This window comes from Salvelinus namaycush, chromosome 38 (assembly GCF_016432855.1).
Source record: "Salvelinus namaycush isolate Seneca chromosome 38, SaNama_1.0, whole genome shotgun sequence".
Classification (NCBI taxonomy): Eukaryota; Metazoa; Chordata; class Actinopteri; order Salmoniformes; family Salmonidae; genus Salvelinus; species Salvelinus namaycush.
Genome location: NC_052344.1, coordinates 3,808,665 through 3,825,986, shown reverse-complemented (window position 1 = coordinate 3,825,986; position 17,322 = coordinate 3,808,665). Strand labels below are relative to the sequence as shown.

Sequence of the window (17,322 nt, the reverse complement as noted above, 5' to 3'; positions counted from 1 at the left end):
ACTGCAGACACACAGTGACGTGGTCGGTAAGTCCCTCACCAGACACTGGTCACAGTTCCTGCCGGTGATGAGGCGTTTGCAGAAGCAGTTTCCTGTGTCCATGTCACATGGGCTTCCTCCAGGCAGCGTGCCCAGAGGGTTACAGGTACACTCTGCCAAAAACACACATCAAATAAACAATGAGAGACAAAAAGATAGGTGTGTGTGTGTGTGTGTGTATGTGTGTATTAGACTCACGCAAGCAGCCGTTTGGTCCCTGCCCCAGGCCGTAGTGTCCCTGTCTACAGTGGTCGCAGCGCTCTCCCTCCACACTGGTCTTACAGCGACACTGTCCTGCTATCAGACCAGCAGACACGTCTGTCCTGCCGTCACACACACCACCCTGAAGGGAGCCCGCCGGGTCACAGCTACACGCTACAGACAGAGGGAGAGGGAGGGAGGTGAGTGAGAGAAAAAGACAGGAAGGAATGTGAGGGGACAGGGAGGGTAGGAGGGAGAGTGAGAAACGAGTTGAAGGAGACAGAAAGAGTTTGGGGAGGGTATTGGAGATGGAGAGACGAAGGAGAGCGAGAGAAGAGGACAGAGACTCCAACAGTAAATTCAGACTTAAGTTCAGAGACAGAGATCAAAGGGAGAGTTGAAACTTGACAGGTCAGTGGTCAAAGGTGAGGCCAGCAAACTCCTGGCCCTTGTCATAGGTCACAGACAGACGGTAACGTACGTTCGCAGATGTTGGGGTCTCTCAGGTGTCTTTCGGGGTGCTGGTAGTAGAAGGGTCTGCACTGCTCACACTGACGCCCCATGGTCTCGTGTTGACACTCATCACACACTCCTCCACTCACGTTCCCCGTAGACAGATACACAGCCATGTCAAAGTGACATGACCTGGAGTGGTGGTTACACTCGCACACTGGGAGAAGGAGAGAGAGACAGAGAGATAGAGAATGGAGAGGGAGAGAGATAAAGAGATGGACAGGGAGAGAGGCCAGAGAGCGAGAGAAATAGAGAGAATATTTGGTCTAAACATATTTTGCACTTCAAAAGACACTATCGACAGGACGGAATGAGGGAGATTCCTGTTGAATAGTTTGATATATCTGGAACGGAATGATCCAGACTGTATATATCTGGCACAGTGTGATCAGTGTGTGTGTGTGTGTGTAAGTGTCTCACTCTTGCAGGCATTGGTGTTGTGTCCCTCTGCAGGCCTCCAGGGCAGGTCGTTGTAGAAGTCCTTACAGTGCTCACAGTTCAGACCCTCTGTGTTGTGGTTACACATACAGTGACCATGGACCTGGAAACACACACGCATACAGAGAGAGAGAGAGAGAAACACTAGTGTTTGAGGCGCTAGCACCAAAGAGTAGAGGAAAGTAACTTGAGTCATCTCCCTCTTAATGGTCACACAACCTATTAGGAGAACGTGTGTATGTTGTGTGTGTATGTTGTATCGTGTGTGTGTGTGTGTGCGCGCGTCTGTTTCACTCACCATGCCCTCTGTGCCTACATGTATCCCATCGACAGGGGAACACTTGGAGGCATGTCCGTAGCAGAAGCAGTTGCCGCGGACGACCATGTCGAAGAGGGCATAATAGTATTTCTCTGTGACCTCGTCTCTGGAGTCCAGCAGGTTGTCACCCAGTGTGTTGAGCTTACTAAACTGGACACGCAGGTTAGTGATCTTCAGCATGTCTACACACACACAATCGGAATAAAGGCAGACTTATTACCAGTCCTAATGCAACGGCCCATCTAAAACAGCAGTGGTACATTATAGGAATGTTTCTATAGGTTACTGTGTCTTTATATATTAGGTTCTGGATCTTCTCCAAGCTCATCTCTACGACCTCTGACCCTAAAGATGTGGGATCCTCCTTCTGAAGGCTCCCTACACACATTCACCACATACTTAACATGAGGGCCCCTCTGTGTAAGTGTGTGTGAGTATGGGTGAGTTTGGGTATGAATGAGGCCCTAAAGTTTGTGTGTGTGTGTGTGTGTGTGTGTGTGTGTGTGTGTGTGTGTGTGTGTGTGTGTGTGTGTGTATGTGTGTGTGTGAGTATGTGTGTGTGTGAGTATGGGTGAGTATGGGTGTGAATGAGGCCCTAAAGTTTGTGTGTGTGTGTGTGTGTGTGTGTGTGTATATGTGTGTGTGTGTGTGTGTGTGTGTGTGTGTGAGTATGGGTATGTGTGTGTGTGTGTGAGTATGGGTATGAATGAGGCCCTAAAGTTTGTGTGCGTGTGTGTGTGAGTGTATGTGTGTGTGTGTATGTATTTGTGTGTGTAGCTTCTACATGTGAAATTCCATAAGAGATGCCAGGATAACCTGACCTCTATGACAACCGCCACTACTCAGAATACCAGGAAAATTAGAAAATGATTTGTTGCAGTACTAACTGGATCAGATGTAGCTATTGAGATATGCCACCTCTGGCCTGGTGCTGTACTGTAGTTACTTACTCTGTATCCTGGGACTGTAAGGGTCTTCAATCTCAAATGCTGGGTCCAGCACCCTGAATATCACCTGATAGAGAGGGGTAGAGAGGGACAGAGATAGGGATTGTAAAAATGTACGTTTCCTAGGTTATAATTCAATGACAGACTAACTCTGAAGCATTATGGAGTCACAACGTCTACCCCCTCTCTTGCCAAAGCTCAAAGACCACACAGATGCTTACCTCTCCCTCTGCGGATGGCTCTATGTCAGAGTAGCGGGAATCACAGATGATGTCGTCCACTTTGACCATGGGTCCCACGGATATCCCAGGGAAGGCGGACTCACAGTTGTAGCTATAGTAACGGTACACCTGCCACTTCTTCCCAAAATCCATGGAACGCTCGATCACCATGGTAGCCGGACGGAATGTCTATCAATCAAAGAGATCATTCTAATTCGTAACACAGAAATACAACAAATATAAAGGAATAGATTCTTGCCCACGTGACCCGAACAGGGAAAACTCTGTGCCCTAATATTATATCACAGAAAGAAAAAAGAGAAAATGAGAACAAGAATGAAAGAGAGAGGAGAGTCCAGACCAGATCAGAGACACATGGAGGGTTCTAAAGGAAGCTGAATAGACTCAATACACTGATGCCAGCAGTACAGAGTATAGTGTTTTACAGCAGCCCTCTCGACCATCCATCTCAAGAGACTAGAGAGATTTTCCACATACCTCGAACACAGCTGTGAGTGTGTGTAAGTGTGTGTGTGTGTGTTTGTGTGTGGCCACCTTAAAGGTCATGATGAGATGTGTGAAGTGGAACTCAGCTTCCAGGTTCAGTTGAATGGTCACATTCTCCACACCTGCAGCACAGGGAAACAAACACGCAACACACACACTGAGAAAGACATCCCATGACAAACATATCCTGCTTTATGTCAGGAGTTACAGACCCATAAGAACACATTAGTGAGTCTGCCAAAATCTCTGCTAACACACACACAGGAAATTTGACCATGTCAATTGGTCTTTCTACCACACCCATGTGACGAATTGATCCGTTGCTGTGGTAACATGTGCGTAGTGGGATCTCATAGGGACTAATGCAGCAGGATAAGGAAATCCCAACCCCTGCTTTTCCGTGTTTCGTCCTTCCTGGTATTCCCAGACCATCTGGGCATCTGGCTGCGGCTCCTTCCATGACTCAACAATGGACACTTTATCCTCCACATCTGTCAGAAGACTCAGCAATGAATAAACAAACCCACTGTGTGTGTGTGTGTGTGTGTGTGTGTGTGTGTGTGTGTGTGTGTGTGTGTGTGTGTGTGTGTGTGTGTGTGTGTGTGTGTGTTCGTGCATGCATGGGCTATGTGAGTTTGTGTTAGTGTTACGACTGTGTGTGTGTGTGTGTGTGTGTGTGTGTGTGTGTGTGTGGGAAAGCCAGTCCAGTTCCCATGCTCTCAGACAAGAATACCTCAGTCTCTCATTATGTTGCACAGTTGCAAGTATGTGTGCGAGGGAGTGTGTGTGCATGTGTGTATTACAGGGAACAATGCGGTTATGTCGTGTCAGCAGTGTTGATATACAGCTGTTTCTAAAACCTGTTCACTTGAGCATACCTGTATATCCTCTGCCCTGAAGCCTGCTCTGATTGGCTGAGCTGTGTTGCTCTGTGATCTGCTCTACTCACCGTACCGCCCCCCTGTTCCCATGAGAACACATTTAGCACACTCTCACACACTGACCATTCTCTCACAGCTGGACTTCACCATGACACACACACACATTTGTTTTACTATCCTTGTGGGGACCAAACAATTGATTCCCATTCAAAATCCTATTTTCCCTAATCCCTAAACCTAACCCTATTTGTTTATTTGGATTCCCATTAGCTTGTGCAGAAGCAGCAGCTACTCTTCCTGGGTTCTACAAAAAACACAAAACATTACAAATAACAAAACACTGATGGACAAGGACACTAACACAAATTTTAAATACAACGATATACAAACAATACAACAAAGAAATTATAGAAACAATACAACTAAAAAAATGATGTGTGTGTGTTAGTGTGCGTCTATTTGTCGCCTCACAGTCCCCTCAGTTCGATGAGTTGTTGTTTAATACATTTTTTAAAGATCATTTTGCTGTTTGTTTTAGTAATTGGAGATGGAAGGGAGTTCCATGCGATCATGGCTCTGTATAAAACTGTGTTGCCGTGAATTTGTTTTGGACTTGGGAACTGTGAAGAGCCCCCTGGTGGTATGTCTTGTGGGGTATGCACCTGTACATAGCCCATCTGTAAATAGCCCATCCAACTACCTCATCCCCATACTGTTATTTGTTTCTTTATTTTGCTCCTTTGCACCCCAGTATCTCTACTTGCACATTCATCTTCTGCACATCTACCACTCCAGTGTTTAATTGCTATATTGTAATTATTTTGCCACTATGGCCTATTTATTGCCTTACCTCCCTTTTTACCTCATTTGCACACACTGTATATAGACTTTTTCTATTGTATTATTGACAGCATGTTTGTTTATCCCATGTGTAACTCTGTTGTTGTTTATGTCGCACTGCTTTGCTTTATCTCGGCCAGGTCGCAGTCGCAGTCTCAACTAACCTACCTGGTTAAATAAAGGTTAAATAAAAAAATTAAAGTATGTTTGGGTGTCTGAGCTGAATGTTATTTAATTATGGAGACAATCTGGAATTTTGGTCACAGTAATATTTCTTATAAAAACTAGAAGAGAAGCAGAGAATCTCTCGTCAATACTGAACCAGGAAGTACTGCCATGCATGTTGTTGACGCTAGCTCTGTATGCGCAGTTAAGGTCAAGGCTTGCTGCATTGTTTTGATCCAGCCGCAGCTTTGCTAGGTCTTTCTTTGCTGCACTTGACCATATTACCGGACAGTAATCAAGAAGGGACAAGACCAGAGCCTGAACAACTAGTACAGTTGATTTGTGTCAAAAACGCAGAACATCTTTTAATAACAGACATACCTCTCCCCATCTTCACCACAACTTTGTCAATTTGACTTGACCACGATGAATGACCATCCGATGTTATACCTAGGAGTTTAGCTTCCTCAACTTGTTCAATGGTCACACCCTTTATGTACAACTCCAGTTAAGGTTTAGGTCTTAGAGAATGTTTTGAACCATATACAATGCTTTTAGTTTTTGTCACGACCTGATCTGTTTCACCTGTCCTTGTGCTCGTCTCCACCCCCTCCTGGTGTCGCCCATCTTCCTAATTATCCCCTGTGTTCTCTGTCTGTTTGTTGCCAGTTTGTCTTGTTCGTTCAAGTTTACCAGCATTTTTCCTGTCAGCGCCTATCGCTTCCCATCCTCTCTTTGCTAGTCCTCCTGGTTTTTACCTTTGCCTGTCCCTGACCCTGAGTCCGCCTGCCATCCTTTTCCTTACCCTGGAAGTTCGACCACTGCCTGTCTTGACCTGTCTTTCCCTGCCCCTGTTTGCTACAATAAACAGGGTTACTTCGACAGTCTGCATCTGGGTCTTACCTTGATCCCTGATAAATATATCTAAAACTAAGACCCGTTTATTATTAAATCACCCATTCTGATACTGACTAACTGCTTATTTAGAATTTCAGTGAGCTCACTTGTTTGGGTGCTGTCATGTAAAGCGTGGAATCATCCGCATACTTAGTCATTATAGCCTCGTGTAAGACCAGTGGGAAATCATCTGTAAAAATAGAGAAGAGTAATGGCCCAAGGCAACTGCCCTGAGGTACACTGCACTGTACATATCTGATCTTAGAGAAGATTATATCGAAGAACACGCTCTGGATTCTATTGGATAAATAACTCTCCAACCATGTGAAGGTAGGTAATGTAAAGCCATAGCAAGTTACTTTTTTATGATCAATAACAAAGGCTGCACTGAAATCTAACAATACAGTTCCAACTATCATCTTATTATTATTATTATCAATTTATTTTAACCAATCATCTGTCATCGGAGTCAGTGCAGTACAAGTTGAGTGCTCTTCTCTATATGCATGCTGAAAGTCAGTAGTTAATAGCATTGTATTTGGTCAAACACAATCCTCCCCATCAGTTTACTAAGAACAGGCAGCAAACTGATTGGGTGGCTGTTAGAGCCAGCAAAGGTGCTTTACTATTCTTAGGCAGTGGAATTACTTTAGCTTCCTTCCACGCCTGTGGGGACACACTCTCCCTTTAGTCTTTGGTTAAAGATATAGCAAATAGGGGTGGCAATATAGGGAGTGTTCGTAAATTTAATCTGGAGTGCCAAAGCACGCTCAGTGCGCTCTGGGCATTCGTAAATTCAGAGTGTTGTCAGATTGTCCGTTCATAAATTCAGAGTGTTGTCAGATTGTCCGTTCATAAATTCAGAGCATTTCGATCTCGGTGCGTTCAGAGCGCACACTGGACGAGGAGTAGGGTTGATCCGAGCGTTCTGACCTCACAACGGCCGTCAAGCACCTAAGCTAACGTTGGCTAGCTTGCTAGCTACTTCGACACAAATGAGAGAACACCTCACTCTGACCATTTTACTCGCCCTAGCAGAGCTGGTTAGGCTGTTTTCATGTTATCCAGAGCATTGGCGACTAACTGTGCTACTGGCAACAATTTAACTCTGATTTTTTGCAGACATTTACTGAAACCGGCCATATTCAACGGGTGTTGAGCGTTCGTAAATGTATCAGTTATTCTGCGCTCTGCTCTGAAATCGGAGTAGATAGCCAGAGTGAATTTACAAACGCACCCATAGTCTGCTACCATTCTCACTAGTTTCCCATCAAGGTTGTCTATACCTGGTGGCTTATCATTGATGGATAACAATCATTTTTCGACCTCTCCCATACTAATTTGACCAAATTCACAAAGCAATCCTTCTCTTTCATTATTAGATTTTTTATTTTAAAAATGATGGTTCACTGTTCAATGTTATCATTTCACTTCTGAGTTTTTCCACTTTACTAGTGAAATAGTCATTGAAATGATTGCCAATATCAAAAGGTTTAGTTATAAATGACCCATCAACTTCAATGAACGATGGAGATGTATTGGGTTTTCTGCCCATGATTTCATTTACGGTACTCTAAAGTCTTTTTCCATTGTGTTTTATGTAATTTATCTTTGTTTGGTGATATAATTTCTTATTTTTGTTAAGTTTAGTCACAACATTTCTTAATTTACAGTATGTCAACCATTTTGTATGATCTTTTATCAATTACTTTAGGCCCAACCTTTTGGCACTTTGGTTTTCCTTGTTATTGCCACAATGTTATGGTCACTACAGCCAATGGAAACTGATATTTCTTTGGATGTCACAGATCCAACACTATTGGTATGCACTCTACTTGGTTGATGTAACGTGTACGCTGGGAGTCGGGAAGTAAGTACAGGGAGTGCAAATGTAATAATAAATAGAACAGTACAAAACAAGAAACACGAAAATCATACAGACATGAAACAGAAACAGAGTCAATAACACCTGGGGAAAGAACCAAAGGGAGTGACAGACATAGGGAAGGTAATCAGGAAGGTGATGGAGTCCAGGTGAGTGTCATGAGGCGCAGGTGCGCGTAACGATGGTGGCAGGTGTGCGTAATGAGACAACTGGCGACAACGAGCACCAGAGAGGAGGAGCGGGAGTAGACGTGACAGTACCCCCTCCCTGACGCGCGGCTCCAGCCGCAGGACGCCGACCAGAGGGACGGTCCCAAGGACCAGGAGCGGGCCGGTCGCTTCTGCTGAGGTGTGGGAAACTGTATAGCCAGCTGAGGCACAGGAACCTGTAGAGCCGGCTGAGGCATGGGTGCCCGAAGAGCCAGCTGCTGACGTCAACTCCTGTTCCGTATGAGCCCAAACGAAATCCCCCTGGAACGCTCCAGCAGGGAAACTCCTTCCCCTTCCTGTGCCTCAACGTCCCTGGTCCCATCTATCAATTTACTTTGTTACTGATATCCCCTCCTCTGACGGTTTCACGACCATTTTGGTGGTTGTGGATAGATTTTCTAAATCCTGTCATTTAATCCCTCTTTCTAGTCTCCCTACTGCTCTCCAGGTCACTGAGGCACTCTTCCAGCAGGTCATTATGGCCTTCTGGAGGACATTGTCTCCGACCGTGGTCCCCAATTCACATCACGGGTATGGAGAGCCTTTATGGAGAAGCTTGGGGTCACGGTCAGTCTCACTTCCGGGTATAGGCGTCAGTCCAACGGGCAGGTGGAGATGATGAACCAGGAGCTGGGGAGGTTCCCGAGGAGTCACTGTCAGGACCGGCAGGGAGAGTGGGCTCGATTCCTTCCATAGGCGGAGTACGCCCAGAACTCGCTACGTCACTCCTCCACTGGGTTGACCCCTTTCCAGTGTGTTCTGGGTTTTCAGCCGGTCCTGGCTCCGTGGACCCCGGGCCAGACAGAAGCTCCTGCGGTTGAGGAGTGGTTCAGGCACGCAGATGAAGTGTGGAGCGATGCTCACGCTGAGCCCCTGGTTCGTGGGGCCGTTCAAGGTTCTCCGGAGGGTCAACGAGGTGACGAATAGGTTACAGCTTCCCAGTCACTACCATATTTCACCTTCTTTTCATGTCTCCATTCTCAGGCCAGTGGTTCCTGGTCCCCTAGCTGATGCTGTCCCCCACGACAACCCTCCACTCCCCCGGACATCGAGATGGGGTCCGGTTTATTCCGTCAGATCTCTACTGGACTCCCGACGTCGTGGGGGTCGGCTCCAGTATCTGGTGGACTGGGAGTGGTATGGCCCAGAGGAGCGGTGTTGGGTTCCGGTGGAGGACATTCTGGATCCTAACATCATCAGTGATTTCCACTAATCTAGTATAATGGTACATTTGTGTACCCAATATATTGAATAGAAAGGTACACATATTATCCAAATACTGACTGTTAGCACTTAGTGGCCTATAGCAGCACCCCAAAAGAAGAGGCTTTAGATGAGGCAGGTGAACATGCAACCACAACAGTTCATCAACATTTGACATGAGATCTTCTCTAAGCTTTAATGGAATATGTCTCTGAATGTGAAGTATACAGCAACACCTCCCCCATAGGCATTCACGTCTTTCCGTAGTTACAGTATATGCCTATATTGCTACTGCTGTATCATCTAAGGAATTAGCTAAGTGAGTTTCAGAGATGGCCAGTATATGAATGTTATCCGATGTTAGCAAGTTGCTGAGTGTACAAAACATTAGGAACACCTGCTCCTTCCAAGACAGACTGACTAAGTGAATCCAGGTGAAGGCTATGATCCCTTATTGATGTCACTTGTTAAATCCACTTCAAATCAGTGTAGATGAAGGGTAGGAGACAGGTTAAAGAATGATTTTAAAGCCTTGAGACAATTGAGACATGGATTGTGTATGTGTGCCATTCAGAGGGTGAATTGGCAAGACAAAATATTGAAGTGCCTTTGAACGGGGTTTGGTAGTAGGTGCGAGCGCATCCTTTTGAATGTGTCAAGAACTGCAACGCTGCTGCGTTTTTCACACTCAACAGTTTCCTGTGTGTGTCAAGAATGGTCCCCCACCCAAAGGACATCCAGCCAACTTGACACAACTGTGGGAAGCATTGGCGTCAACACGGGCCAGCATCCCTGTGGAACACTTTCAACACAGTGTAGAGTCGCGAATTAAAGCTGTTCTGAGGGCAAAACGTGGTGCAACTCAATATTAGGAAGGTTTTACTAATGTTTTGTAAACTCAGCGTATATTAATATGGGCTATTCTAAGCCATTTCCTTGGTAGCTTATCGGAGTAAAAAAATATACATATTTACATATATGTGTGTGTGTGTGATGTTGGGCTGAAGCTACTGGCCCTGAGACTTGGCTCTCTCATTCCTCGCAGTCTTTTGGGAGGGAGGGTGGACAATGAGCCTGTTGTAGCAGATGTAAGCAATGTTCCCATGCTCTCTGGCAGCTTTCATAGCTGGGATAAGTTATTTTCCCGCTTCTGGCGCACAGCTTCAGAGAAGTCCTCTTTGAGGAAGATTCCTCAAAGTTCTTGGCTCTCGCCAGAACAGACATCTTGTCCTTAAACCTCAGGAACTCGACCACTATTGGCCTGGGTCTGTCACCTGGGCCTGTTACATGCTTTCCAGACCTGTGCGCTCGCTCCACCTCAATCTCCGTATGATCCATCTGCAGCTTTTCAGTGATCATTTTTCATACTTTCTTCTCAGACTCGGCCCAGTTCTCATGTGAAGACTCTGGTATGCCATCCACAACAATGGTATTCCTCCTGGATTGTCCCCCTAAATAGTCTGTTTTCCCAGTCATTGTTAATAAGGATTCATGCTAATGTCACCTCGAGAGGACTTACAGTTTGTTGTCATCTTGCTGCATGTCTCTTTCAGGACATACACCTCTCCCTGGGAGAACTGCAAACTGTTATTACATTTTTGGACCTCTCCATTAGTATCTGGACAAAGCTCTTAAAGCTATTTTCCTGTTGTTCTAACAACTGCTTGTAAAATCATTATTGTTCATTTAAAAGATCATTCACCTGTGATAGAGAAACACTGTCCTCTCCATACCTTCCACCTTTTGCTTTGGAGGCCATGGTAGCAATGTAGGCTAACGCTGGTACTCCACGCAGTTCCAGACAGGGCCGGTCGCAGGGCAGATTTAAACAGAAACAGCCACAATCCGCAGTCCCAGCCACAAGGGCTAACCGCATCGCGGACTGTGTTCAAGCTGTCAAGGAAACCTTGCTATGCCAAGCAGCTCTTCAAACTTTTGGTTGGCAGGATCTCTGGAAAGATATAGTGATCGCAGAAACTGAGGCTAAACCTCGTCGCAGGGTCCAAATTCAAAAGGTAGCTAGTAACCAAACTTTTTCAATATAACACTTTTTCAGAGACTTTCAAAGCAACAAACCGAGCTCTCCCTCATTCCGCATTCAACATGTGATGTCCATACCCTAACCCTAATTGTAACCCTAAACCTAACCCCTAAGCCTAAAAAAGCCTTTTCTTGTGGGGACCAGCGAAATGTCCCCACTTGTCTGAATGTTCCTTATTTTACTAGTAAAACCAAAAACATGCGCACACAGACACCCACCCACACACACATTCTCACCATTCTCAGACTGCCACCAGGTCTTGAGGCGGTTGGGGGCAAAGGTGGTGACCAAGTTTTCGATGCTGTGGCTGGTCGTGTGGTTCAGCCTCTCATCATACATCTCCCTGGAGTCACACACAAAACACTTCTTCTCCTCCTACAGAGAGAGAGGGAGGAGAGAGAGAGAATGTCTCAGTACTGTGAAGAACATGATCATTCACCTTTGATTATAGAGCAAGAGTCCATACGCTACCACTCAGTCTGTCATCACTGTCTGTGTGTGTGTGTGTGTGTGTATATCCTGTAGTGTAGATAGTTTATTCTACACTCTAGGTTCACTGCCCCTCTTAGCAGCAGGTTTGTCTGCTCTCCAGATGGTTTGGCCTACACACACAGATTCTGGATTCTGTCTTCCACACACACACACACACACACACACACACACACACACACACACACACACACACACACACACACACACACATCCTACTCTCTGCACTGTATCTTCCCAACATGTGTGTGAGTGAAGACTTCACAACCTCACAGTGTGACTTTCACAACATTCTAATTTCATCCAAGCGGTTGCTGTCTAATCTATCTGCACACTCAAGTTTTAACTGTGTTGAAATGTGACCACTTTGTGACCAACTAATGGTCCAGCTCCCACTCCCCTGTAGGCAAAGTCTGCTCCCAGAATTCTTGGCACTAGACCCTCAGGGGGGGCTCTTCTCCTCATCCCCCGTTCTCCTCCTCATTACGATGACTCATCCTAGAATGTTCCAATGTTTCGTTAATCGTTCCACAGCCCATAACCACCCCTTTCACATGGACACATTTTGTAGCTGTTCACCCCCGAAGGGATTCTGAAATAACGGAATACTCCCTATCACGCTCTCTCCCCATTATAAGCACACAGGGAGGTGACTGTGTGGCACACAATGCTTATTGTGGAGGGAAATGCCAAGACTCCCACGCAGCACAATTCCATAGAGTCTCTCTCTCGTACACTCAAATTGCCCAAACATTACACTGTACTACATCATTACAACACTATTTTGCAACACAATGAAGTGTTTATCATGTACAGTACCAGTCAGAAGTTTGGACACACCTACACATTCAAGGATTTTGATTTTTACATTGTATAATAATAGTGAAGACATCAAAACTATGAAATAACACATATGGAATCATACAGTAACTAAAAAAGGATTAAACAAATCAAAATATATTTTATATTTGAGATTCATCAAAGTAGCCACCCTTTGCCTTGATTTCTAGGTTAAATGACCTGAAATGAAATAGACCGAGAACAGAACTTCCACAATGTTACTTTTGTACCTGCCGGCATGGCGGGAGTAACACAGCCTTGGAACAGAAGTAACAGCGGGCGAGAAGTGCACAATATCGGTCTTATCTCCATGCTACTGGTTTGTAATGCTTGTTACTTTCAACAAATGTACCATCAGCCATAATTTCATGTTTGTGTCAATTTGAATAATTAATGCTATAGGTTCGAAATGTATGAAAATGAACCATGTGTCAACATCGCAACCACAATATTTTGCCTTACAAAAATAATTTGACTAAAATGGATCACATAGTAGCTACAGAGCATTCTAAAAGTATTCAGACCCCTTGACTATTTCCACATTGTTACGTTACAGCCTTATTCTAAAATGGATTAAAATTGTTGTTTTCTGTCATCAATCTACACACAATACCCCATAATGTCAAACTAAAAACAGGTTTTTAGAAACGTTTGCAAATTTATTACAAATAATAACAGAAACATTACATTTACATAAGTATTCAGACCCTTTACTCAGTACTTTGTTGAAGCACCTTTGGCAGCGATTACAGCCTCGAGTCTTCTTGGGTATGACGCTACAAGCTTGACACACCTGTATTTGGGGAGTTTCTCCCATTATTCTTTGCAGATCCTCTTAAGCTCTGTCAGGTTGAATGGTGATTGTCGCTGCGCAGCTATTTTCAGGTCTCTCCAGAGATGTTCGATCAGGTTCAAGTCCGGGCTCTGGCTAGGCCACTCAAGGACATTAAGAGACTTGTCCCGAAGCTACTCCTGCGTTGTCTTGGCTGTGTGCTTAGGGTCGTTCTGTTGTAAGGTGAACCTTCGCCCAAGTCTGAGGTCCCGAGCAGGTTCTAATCAAGGATCTCTCTGTTCTTTGCTCCGTTCATCTTTCCCTCAATCCTGACTAGTCTCCCAGTCCCTGCCGCTGAAAAACATCCCCACAGCATGATGCTGCCACCACCATGCTTCAACGTAAGGATTGTGCCAGGTTTCTTCCAGACGTGACGCTTGGTATTCAGGCCAAAGAGTTCAATCTTGGTTTCATCAGACCAGAGAATCTTGTTTCTCATGGTCTAAGAGTCCTTTAGATTCCTTTTGGCAAACTCCAAGCTGGAGTGACTGCCTTCTGGCCACTCTACCATAAAGGCCTGATTGGTGGAGTGCTGCAGAGAGATGGTTATCCTTCTGGAAGGTTCTCCCATCTCCACAGAGGAACTCTGGAGCTTTGTCAGAGTGACCATCGGGTTCTTGGTCACCTCCCCGACCAAGGCCCTTCTCCCCCGATTGCTCAATTTGGCCGGGGTGGCCAGCTCTAGGAAGAGTCTTTGTGGTTCCAAACTTCTTCCATGTAAGAATGATGAGGCCACTCTGTTCTTGGGGACCTTCAATGCTGTAGAAATGTTTTGGTACCCTTTCCCAGATCTGTGCCTCCTCAAAATGCAATTCCTTCGACCTCATGGCTTGGTTTTTGTTCTGACATGCACTGTCAACTGTGGGACCTTATATAGACAGGTGTGTGCCTTTCCAAATCATGTCCAATCAATTGAATTTACCACAGGTGGACTGCAATGAAGTTGTAGAAAGGATGATCAATGGAAACAGAATGCACCTGAGCTCAATTTCAAGTCTCATAGCAAAGGGTCTGAATACTTATGTAAATAAGCTATTTCTGTTTTTTTATTTGCTAAATTTCTAAAAACCTGTTTTCGCTTTGTCATAATGGGGTATTGTGTGTAGACTGATGAGGGAAAACATTTTTTTTTTAAATCAATTTTAGAATAAGGCTGTAACGTAACAAAATGTGGAAAAGGTCAAGGGGTCTGAATACTTTCTGAATGCATTGTATGTTAACCATAATTTTCTCATCTCACTTTAAATGGGGATGTAGTAGGAGATGTTTTTCACCATTTTCAATGACTATTCATGCGTAGCCCTACCAATCAGGTGCACTCCAGCTGTCCTTGTCATGCGCACTCCTCATGTCGTGATAGAATAAATGTTTTTATTCTCTTCACAAATGGCAAACTCATCATGCTAGTCACATTTCCATGGCTTGACACAAGGTAATTGACCCCCAGAATCATAAAGATATATATTTTTATCCACTAACCTGTCGATAAAAGCTTACGTGAGAAGCTGATCCTACAATTCAATTGATTAAGGCATAATGCTAATGATGTCACATATCATTTTCAAACCTTCAGTCACGTGCTGATATTTTGCAAATATTATAAAAGCAATATGAACTAGAGGAGACAATGGCCTGTGTTTAAACGTTTTATTTTTATCCCAGGTCATCAGCTAACATTGTGTTACTTTCGTCACATCCGTCTCTGCTTTAACTGCACCCAGGCTAACACCCAAGACTATCTAGCATGATACTTGAAACCTACAGTCTGCTGGGATTTAGTCACTAGATGGGTTAAGAAAATGACATGTGGAACCTTAAACAACCATACAACCCCCCCAAAAAACGTACAGGTCCGTGTTTTTACTTATTTTGCGCAATTTTTTTTTTGTTGATAACTAAGGGAAACATGGTTGGACTGGGCAGTTGTTTTTGCGGGGAGCTCGTCCTCCGCATTAGGAATGTGTTGACTTCACTACTTCATTCTAGCTTCTGTGTTACCTGAGAAAATGGGTGCGTTACTTTCATCCCAGCTCTCCCCTACTACAAGTTAAATTAGCTGGCTAGACTAATTTACCAATCAAATAAATGGTTGCTGAAAGGGGCTAATTGAGTGACTGTCAGTTGAAACTGCTGATGCACAACCAAATTTGAAATTGCACCTTGTGTATTCTACTATTCAAACTCTCAACAGTTGAGAACCAGACTGAGTTCATAAATACGCAACCGCTTATGTCGGCCCCCTAGCGGCTGGGGACCCTAAGCAACTGCTTATGCCCATCCTGTCTATGTGTAGTAAGTACACCTATCTGTGCCCCGGGTGTGAGGTGTCTTACCTCCAGGTGACCAACAATGCAAAAGCGTTCAGGCTTCTCAATGCCGCAGGTGGAGGAGGCGGTGAGCTGGTGCGCACGGCCGATCAGAAGGTCCCCGGTGGCGGGGTAGCAGCTCCCCTCAGGGCACACATCCCCAAACTCCGGCAGCTGCGCAAAGGACCGACACCAGAGGGCTGCCGGACAGAAACAGCGTTGAGTGTAGCTGATGATGCTGCACGGGCGAGCAAAACATGTCTGGAGTATAACTCTCCATGCAACTATTATGCTATATAACTAAACTATCCCAAGGTTAAAAATCTGTACAAATATTTTTATTTTAGATTTAAGAGGCGTGTCTCTCCATTGCTATCACAGGCTCCCTTTAGTCTAATGCATCACTGGGTATAAAAACATAACGGTCACAAGATAGGCTTCCGGTTAATTTAATTGAAATCACATGGACTCGCTTTGCAATCGATCCCTGTGACGGGACTGTTTATGAAAACAGGCTGTTATGTTCGTGAACAACAGCGACTGTGGGAAACAGTTATTGACTGTACAAAACAGCTTCTGTAAACGATAGCGAGTTGAAAATAATGTGCCCAAAACATATTTAAACAAGCATAGCGGACTGAGACATCTGACATGTATAAACTGTTGAACACATTTTAGATGTTTAAATAATGGTACAGTTCCTCCTTAAAAGGTCCCCATGGTCCTGAATAAGTGACAGTGAAAAGTAACATTGGAATTAAACTTTGACGGCAACAGAAAATAAAATCCTCTATTGGATCTCTTCACATTTGACTTTTCCTCAAGCCAATAATTGGCTTTAGGCTACTCCTCAAATGCATTGATAATTATTTAGCTAGCTACCTGCGCAGTAGGAAAAACTAAACAGTTCGTGTAAAAACAATACTTACTCAAAAGTGATGCGATGTGCAATATCAACATTTTCGAGTATTAAACATGGATAATTATCCCTCGGGTTGTTGTCGGCAAGTCCTGAAGCAGTTGTGTGCGTGAGTGTGTCTGTGTAACTATGTTCTAGGAGGTCCTGGCGAGCCCCCAACTGTACATCCCACGCGTTCCCGAGTCCCAACCCTCCAGCCTGGGTATGCAGCGCAGCGTGCTAACGAAGATAAGCGCACCACATTCAGCCAGGACTTTCTTTGAATGAATAGTACAAGTAAATAACTTTCCTTTTAATCTCGCGACAAGTCAAGAGTGCTTTAGGTGTGTTGTCAAATCAAAGTTGTGGTCAGTATGCTTATTTAGGCTACTGAGATCATTAGAACATATTAGTCGGTCTGTAGGTCAGACAGACATAGGTGTAGCTCTGGAATACACTGCTGCACATACATTACCTGCATGTTTCACACGATCAACTTCACTGTTCTTCTGACTAACCTCAGAAGGAGAGATGGGTACTTTACCATGTCAAACACAGAACTCCACATCCGTCTCTGTCTGGCAGAGGGACACACACAGGGGCCATTTTCTGTGTTTGTAGTGGAGTGCTTATTTAGCAGTTGGGCACAGA

The 17,322-nt window shown here is 44.7% G+C and overlaps 1 protein-coding gene across 1 annotated transcript in view; it reads right to left on the bottom strand.

The window, feature by feature from the left end:
• The window catches only part of LOC120031972 (laminin subunit beta-1-like), a 34,684-nt gene extending 17,853 nt beyond the window's left edge, over nucleotides 1–16,831 (bottom strand). The window contains exons 1-11 of the mRNA XM_038977863.1: nucleotides 16,703–16,831; nucleotides 15,801–15,973; nucleotides 11,543–11,681; nucleotides 3,234–3,307; nucleotides 2,679–2,867; nucleotides 2,461–2,524; nucleotides 1,490–1,692; nucleotides 1,174–1,294; nucleotides 722–910; nucleotides 238–414; nucleotides 40–152 (exon numbers count right to left, since the gene is read on the bottom strand). Coding sequence (XP_038833791.1) covers nucleotides 40–152; nucleotides 238–414; nucleotides 722–910; nucleotides 1,174–1,294; nucleotides 1,490–1,692; nucleotides 2,461–2,524; nucleotides 2,679–2,867; nucleotides 3,234–3,307; nucleotides 11,543–11,681; nucleotides 15,801–15,973; nucleotides 16,703–16,733 — 1,473 coding nt within the window. The 5' untranslated portion in view covers nucleotides 16,734–16,831. The remainder of the gene's footprint in view (nucleotides 1–39; nucleotides 153–237; nucleotides 415–721; nucleotides 911–1,173; nucleotides 1,295–1,489; nucleotides 1,693–2,460; nucleotides 2,525–2,678; nucleotides 2,868–3,233; nucleotides 3,308–11,542; nucleotides 11,682–15,800; nucleotides 15,974–16,702) is intronic.
• Between the last annotated feature and the right edge of the window lie 491 nt (nucleotides 16,832–17,322).